Raw genomic sequence first — 7,580 nt, 5'->3', positions numbered from 1 at the left:
AAAATCAAACTATTTACCCTAAACGTGCAGGTCTATTAAAAAAAACATGCTGTTTTCTGACATGCTGTCATTGACTAAAGATAAAATCTTTCTTTCTGGACGCTATCAAATAACAGACATTGATTTCAAAAATAAACTTGTAAATTAGAAAATACTGTAATAATAAATGCCAGTTTCACACATGTAGCAAAAATGCAATTTTCTCAACACATGTTCTTCCAGAGATGTCAGAGATCCAGTTAAAATACCTGCTATTTTTTTAGTACTTGAATTTTTAGTCTTATCGTTAATATGAAATTACAAATTTGGTCCTGTGGCAAATTTCTACACTTGTTTAAAGAAAAGGTTATAAGGCTTCTCTATCGATTCCAGTAAACACTGTATGTACCTGAGCATTTTAGCAGTTCTGACAGTTTCAGCTAAGCTTTCTATACAGGGCTTATCAAATGACAAGCTTTTATGAACTGTATCCCTGCTGTTCTTCAGGCCAGGAGTGAATTTGATTCTTACGATGCCTCCCTCTCTTAAAGAGGAATTGACCTGCCTCGCTGAAATTAGCCAAAGCACAAAAGCCAAGCCACAACCCTGGCATGAAAGCATGAGTACTGATGCCTGTTTTAGCCCTTTTCCACATGTGTCTGCACAGTATCCAGACACATGCAGGAGGAGTAGCTGTTGTTTCCTGACATTTTCCCAGAGGCCTGCACTTCATCATTGGAAAATGTGTCATATGTGCAAACACACACATGCAAATGCATAGCTTATGCATTGTAGCTTATGTCCGTGTTCTGAATCTGCAAAGCTTTGAAGTGACTAAGCCAGGTGGTCTGGCCACTAATTGCTCCAGACGAAGTGGGAGGTGAGGTGGGTCCGTTCGTTTTTCAAAGGAAAACACACTCATCTTACACTCATCTCACAAATGATGTGGTCTTTGTCAAACACAGAGCAAACCAGTGCATGCAAAGAGCAATGGATAGAAATGCAATTAGACACACACTACTCAGTCACATGCTATATGGAGCCTCGTGCAAACCCTGAGCAAAAACATCAACATCAACTTTGTCAGCTTTCTAATGGTATTTCATCATCTCAGGCTCTGCTCATGTCTTCTTTGTTTGTATTTCTTGCCCACTCAGACATAATTATTACTAGTGAAACAGATGTACATTTTTACTCCCCAACTTGCACATTAAGTTTATCTATATCTATTGAAACAGTTGTACATTTTATTTCCAAATTGTATATATTTTAAATATTGCTTGTGTAGTATTCTATTATTATTTCATGTATATTGTTTCCTATTATTTCATATTTAATGTTTACTCTGTATGTGTGCTGTGTGTCTGATATTTTGCTGCTGCAACACTGTTATTTCCCATTTTTTTTGGGATCAATAAAAATCTATCTATCTATCTATCTATCTATCTATCTATCTATCTATCTATCTATCTATCTATCTATCTATCTATCTATCTATCTATACAGTATAGGCTTAATCAGAAACACTCGCCGGTGTAAACTAGTGAACACTCCCGCTTGCCAATGCAAACAAGAAAAAAAAAAAAATGTATTTGTTTATATCTCATCCAGTCTGTAGAATGCTGCATCTAACCACTTTGCAAACATTTTGTTGAGCTAAAAAATCCATTTGAGATCTTAAGGATTTTCCTAATATGGCTTATGAAGAATCAACATCCATATGCTTTCATTGTAATATGTATTCATTTAAGCATTTTAAGCTATCAGTGTTGATAGCTTAAAATGAGAGGAGTCTTGAAATACTGTATTTAGACTCTTGGGCATAGTCATGGATACTTATAAAGAATCCAAACAAAATGTCACAGAAATCAGGTCTTACAACTCAAGATAAAGGGCTTTCATTGGTCATCACAGAAGCCATTATATATTAAATATGTGCACTATATGTAATAAATAGCATCATATATGTGGTGGATAACAGGACTGGACTGATTAAAAAAGAAAAGAAAAAAAAAAGCATTTCAGTAATGTATTCATGTGATCCTAACTTCCATACACTACCGCCTCTCTGGCTTTGGTATATCACAGTTAAGCTGAAGATGAGGTACAGAATGTCAAAGGTGGTTTTTAAAGGTTAATGAATATGCTGCGGTTACTTATGTAGAAAGGTTTCATTTCATGCAAATAGTCAGAAAGGTCAAACTCCCTTTGTGTTATATCATATATTAAATGTATGGCAGTGTGTACCTCATGTTTTATTTCTTCCTTTCAATTTTCTTTCTGTCTTTTAGAAACACGATGCCCAGTTTACAGGCATCCAGTTGGTTGGCATGCTGCGTGGCATCGCCTCAGGCATGAAGTATCTGTCAGACATGGGCTATGTTCACCGGGACCTGGCAGCTCGAAACATCCTGGTCAACAGCAACCTGGTGTGTAAAGTGTCAGACTTCGGCCTGTCCCGAGTGCTGGAGGACGACCCGGAGGCTGCTTACACTACCAGGGTGAGCTGGAGCACAAACACAATCTGAGGACATAAATGACAGCAAGAACAAATATGTTGGGCACTGTCCTAGGACACACCTCTTTTCTTCCAGGAATGTGTTACTTAAAATGCAATGTTACATAAAACTCTCTGAACACAACAATGGGATATAGTACTCAATACATTAGCTCTACAACTGGATACAGTTTCCCTTTTAAATCAGAATTATCTTTTTTCCTCTCCAGCAAGAATGATCCGAAAAAACAAACAGCAATAATGTTCTTGTCTTTATGCATACAGACTCCATCATAATGAGCTCCACATTTACACCTCTCACAAACACACATACTGTATGCTTTCAGTATTTTCCCTCTTCCATTTTCCGACTATGGCAAGGGAGAAGAACATCAATAAAAAGCAGAGTTGTGATAAGACCGACCCAAAAATCCCCAGAGCTTGGCCTCGCTGGATCACAATACAGAAATGGCAAATATACACCAATTGGGGAGGTCATGGAGAGGACCACTTCAAGCACGATGTGCCTTGAAGGGACGCATTACATCGTTTACCCATCCACCACCCCATCACTTAGGTTTCATCCCAAAAGTGCATTTTGAGTCTCTATCGAATTTGGTGAAGTTGTGACATGTGACACACGTGTCACCTGCCCATTGTCTCTTTCCATATTAATGATTTAACATACTGTATGTGATACTCTAAACTCTCAGATCATGTTTACTTTGCAACTTGGCCTCAACTCTGAACTTTGTAGATATTGATACCTTAAAACCTGAACAACCACAGTTTGTATTAAAATTTATTTGATTTGCCAAAAACATGATTGGAATTGTGGGAAATCTCTTAGTCTTAGAAATTTGCTGAGCATATTTCTTGCAACGCCCCAAAGTATAGTACTTGGGCAAGGAAAAATGTACATCTTAAGAAAAACCTTAAGAAAAAACCTACTGTAGTAGGTGAGACAATACAGTTTTCAAAAAACAAGTGTACACATCTTTGAGGTAAACAGATGACAATTCGAGATTTCACTTGTTTCACTTCTTACAGCACATGTCACAAAATGAAACATTATCAGCAGGCACGCAACATTTCAGGCATTCATCTGTACCTTTTGCAGTGTGTGTGTGTGGTCATTTTCATCATAGGATCCTGTGCTCTAGACCAGTGGTTCCCAACCTTTTTTCCTTGGCGCCCCCCCTACTTATGTCTAAGAAAAGCTGAGCCCCCCCTCCAAAACCGAAGTTGAAGTAACTCTTGAGTTAGAACCTTACTTTCTTTTTTGATACAAAGGAGTTATCAGCACTTTTACGTTTCTCGGCCATGTTTCATTCATAAAATAGTGATGCCGTGGCAGCAGGAAAAATGAGGATGATAGCAGCTAGCAGCTGACCGGATGACAGCAAAGGTCACAGGTTAAGAGGTCCTGGAGGTTTGGCCTTCTAAGTAGCCTGCCTACAATTTTAAGCGAGAACAAAAATATATAGTTTTTATACAGACTTTTGTATACATTATATATTCTAGTGTATTATCATAATTTGTTTAACATGTGCAAATATTTATTTTTTTACCTCAACCTCAAACCAGATAAAGACTTGCGCACCCCGTCTGATCTTTGCCGCCCCCCTGAGGGGTCCCCGGACCCCAGGTTGGGAACCACTGCTCTAGACTATGCGTGCAGCCCCTTTAAACATAGTATAATTTGCTGGCTGAGAATTGCTTGTCAAATAAACAGTCAGCGTGCCGTTTGCCTTTCTCCCAGAAATACATAATCTAAAATAATAAAACAGAATAATAAATTCTCATGTGTTACCGTAACCGACCACGCTCCACACATACAGTACAGTACAAGGAGATTTCCATCCAACCCTCACTGGAACTTTCTGTTGTTTTTATACTTCTCTAGCCTTGACTTTTAAGGGAAAAACTATAGTTTTACTTTGTGTATGTTTCTGTGCATGTAAGTCAGTGTCTCCTAGTGTTTCTTGACGAATCAAGCAGTATGAGAGTGTGTTTTCGAAGTGGCATTTTGTGTGTATGTGTGTGTGTGACTACAGCACCGGGGCAAGAGCTGAGCATCTTAGCCGATGTCTGTTAGCTTTGGCTGCCATCGGCCTCCTTTTCTCAGCTCCATTTTCTTCATTTGTCAGCAGACACTGAGAGGTCGTGCAGGAAACTTTGGAGTATGGTTTGATTAACATGTTGTGTTTTTTTGGTTGATGCAGATAGCATTTGATTAAAACTGTATATGGCCATACATTTTTGTACTTACAATAAGGTTCAATGTCACTTTATGTGACTCCTTTTAAATCTACTTTATCTATTTATTTATTTTTAATATTTCTGTAGCTTATATTTTGTTAAAAAGCCAATGAATCAATGTGACATGAAGACCTCCTTTGAAGGTTTTACTGCAGGTCCTCTGCACCACTTAGTAATACTATTTCAGATAACTGCTACAGTCCTGGATCTGAGGTTGAGATCACCATGCTCAGTCCAAACCACTGAGCCCATTGGGGTTAAAGGATTTCAGAACAGCTCATAAAATTGTCTAAATGTTTCAGGACATGTAGGCCTTTGCATGTGACATAAACTATGTGTATTGGCTGTAATACATCCAATATTACATGCATGACTTGCAGTCATTTCTGTAATATTTACAAAGTTATACCATACAACTTAACACATTGTTGTCACCCAATGTCCTGTCAATCCATTTCTATTTTTGAGGGTTATTTTGTAATGTCTGATATGTGGTCTTGTATAAATTTTAAGAACAAAAATGTAATGCCACTGACTGACTGTTTCTCTTATTCTCTGTCGCTCAGGGAGGTAAGATCCCTATCCGGTGGACAGCTCCAGAGGCTATTGCCTACAGGAAGTTTACATCAGCCAGTGATGCTTGGAGTTATGGCATTGTGCTCTGGGAAGTCATGTCATATGGGGAACGGCCATACTGGGAGATGTCCAATCAGGATGTAAGTACTGCTATGTTGTCAAGTTCCTTTAGCAGGTGTGTCTGTGTGGCGCAACCACCACAGCCAGCTTTGCACATTTGACAAGTTTTACTGATGAGGAGTAATGTTTTTCCACTGCATGGTACAACTTGATTGGACTCTATACTTTATACTCTTTTTTGGTTTTCCATTAGCAAAAGTTGTGGACAGTACCTGGTACTTTTTTTGGTACCACCTCCATTACGATTCCAAAGGAGTTGATCCGATACTAAAAAAGGTGGAGTTAAAATGCTGCAGACCACTGATTGATCAGAGAGAATGGTCACTGGCGCGACATTCTGCACAAACCCGCAATTTTGAAATAGCTAAGCTACCGTCAGTAGCTACCACAACAAGCTGAAGAGAGACAGGAAATGGGGAAGATAGAGGAGATAGAGGAGGTATGACCGCAGCAAAGGGCCTCAGGTCAGATTTGAACGTGGGCCGCTGGCAAGGACTGAGCCTACATGGGGCACACGCTCTACCAGGTGAGCTAGAGGCTGCCCCTCTCATCCCAAATTTGAAATAATGGCAGCCTTCAAAACTGCACCGTACACTCCTTACACTGCACCATATAATTGATGAAGTGCAGACGTTCCTCTGTTTGGTTGCTGATGAAAGGATTCAGTCAGTGTTGCATTGATGAAATTGTCACGGCAGTTTCACTCAGCGTAGCTATGGCGATCAGCTGACAAGCCTGCCTACGCTGAGAGGGTACTATACGCAGTGGAAAACAAAAAGAGAAAAAACTGGTATCAAAAAAGCAAGTTGAGTCAAGTCGAGCAGAGCTGTACGATGTAATGGAAAACTAAGCATAAATAACCAGCAACTCCCACTGATTTGTCAAGAACATTATACACATACAAGAAATGTATCTGCCTTTAATCCATCCCAACTAAATAGGAGCATAGTCAATTTGTAACACCAGTACCTCAAAAAAGTTTTTTTTGCATGTCTTTATTGTGGGAGGAAACCCATGCAAACACAGGGGTAACATGCAAACTCTACACAGAAAGGCCCTGCCTGGACATCAAACCCAGTACTCAGCAGTGCTTACTTGCTGTGAGGCAGCAGCCCTAACCACTGAGCCACCGTGCTGCCGATGATGAACACATCTTATCTGTAATTTCTCAAATCCTGTCTTTTCTTTCCTTCCTACATCTAGGTAATAAAGGCTGTAGATGAAGGATACCGCCTCCCCCCACCCATGGACTGCCCGGCTACCCTTTACCAGCTGATGTTGGACTGCTGGCAGAAAGAGAGGAACAACCGGCCCAAGTTTGAACAGATCGTCAGCATCCTGGATAAACTCATCCGCAACCCTGGTAGCCTCAAAATCACGGCCAACACCACATCCAGGTATCAGAAAGATATTACACCTTTTATTTCTTTTCATTTCTTGTGTTTAGATCCCTTGCACCTGACTAACAAACGCCTGGCTCCAGGCAGTCCAACACTTATACCTTTTTAATGCACAGCATTATGGCTTATTGCAGGTCAATGCACTTCCTGCTCTGGGATCACAAAGCATTGGGACCACAGATGTGGTTGGTAAAAAATAGTTTTTGTATTAAATTTCAATCTTTGTCTCCCCTGGGGCATGCCTGTTTGTTTTTGGAACCAGGCAGTATATGGGCTACATGAGTACATTAAAATTTGAGCTTTAGAGCTTGACTTATCACTCATTATCACTTATAACATATCATTCATATTTCCCTTTCCAATGCAGTGTAATTTCATTCTCTTCTCTTTGCCTTTCAATTTTTGTTATGCTACATTCGGTCCTCCTTTTAATCCTCCCTTATGCTTTGCTCCTTTCTTGGGACCACCATGCTCTCCCAGGGGGCCATGGGGAACCAGGGCAACCCATGTACAGTTGTCGATTCTGAGCAGGGAAGGGGACAGGCGCTGGGTCTACGGCAGACGGCTGTGGTATTATGGAGACGTCAAAGCTCATAACATTGACTAATGATTTCTTAAGAAAGTGAAAATAGGTCCCTTGGAGTTTGCATGTAATTTCCCTGATTGGCTTTTAACACTGGGCGAGCACAGGCTGGCCGACAGAGGCGGCTGTGGTGATTTATGAGAACTGTGTGTGTATGTGTGGT

At 40.1% G+C, this 7,580-nt stretch overlaps 1 protein-coding gene across 4 annotated transcripts in view; it reads left to right on the top strand.

The window, feature by feature from the left end:
- epha3 (eph receptor A3) overlaps positions 1 to 7,580 on the top strand; it is a 100,363-nt gene that overhangs the window by 77,221 nt on the left and 15,562 nt on the right. For all 4 annotated transcript variants that reach the window (XM_078261611.1, XM_078261610.1, XM_078261613.1 and 1 more), the window contains exons 13-15: positions 2,271 to 2,480; positions 5,305 to 5,454; positions 6,638 to 6,831. In XM_078261611.1, the coding sequence (XP_078117737.1) occupies positions 2,271 to 2,480; positions 5,305 to 5,454; positions 6,638 to 6,831 (554 nt within the window). The remainder of the gene's footprint in view (positions 1 to 2,270; positions 2,481 to 5,304; positions 5,455 to 6,637; positions 6,832 to 7,580) is intronic.

Source organism: Sander vitreus, chromosome 11 (genome assembly GCF_031162955.1).
Source record: "Sander vitreus isolate 19-12246 chromosome 11, sanVit1, whole genome shotgun sequence".
NCBI classification, from domain to species: Eukaryota; Metazoa; Chordata; class Actinopteri; order Perciformes; family Percidae; genus Sander; species Sander vitreus.
The sequence above is the reverse complement of the archived record's forward strand: the minus strand, read 5'-3'. Positions and strand labels throughout refer to the sequence as shown.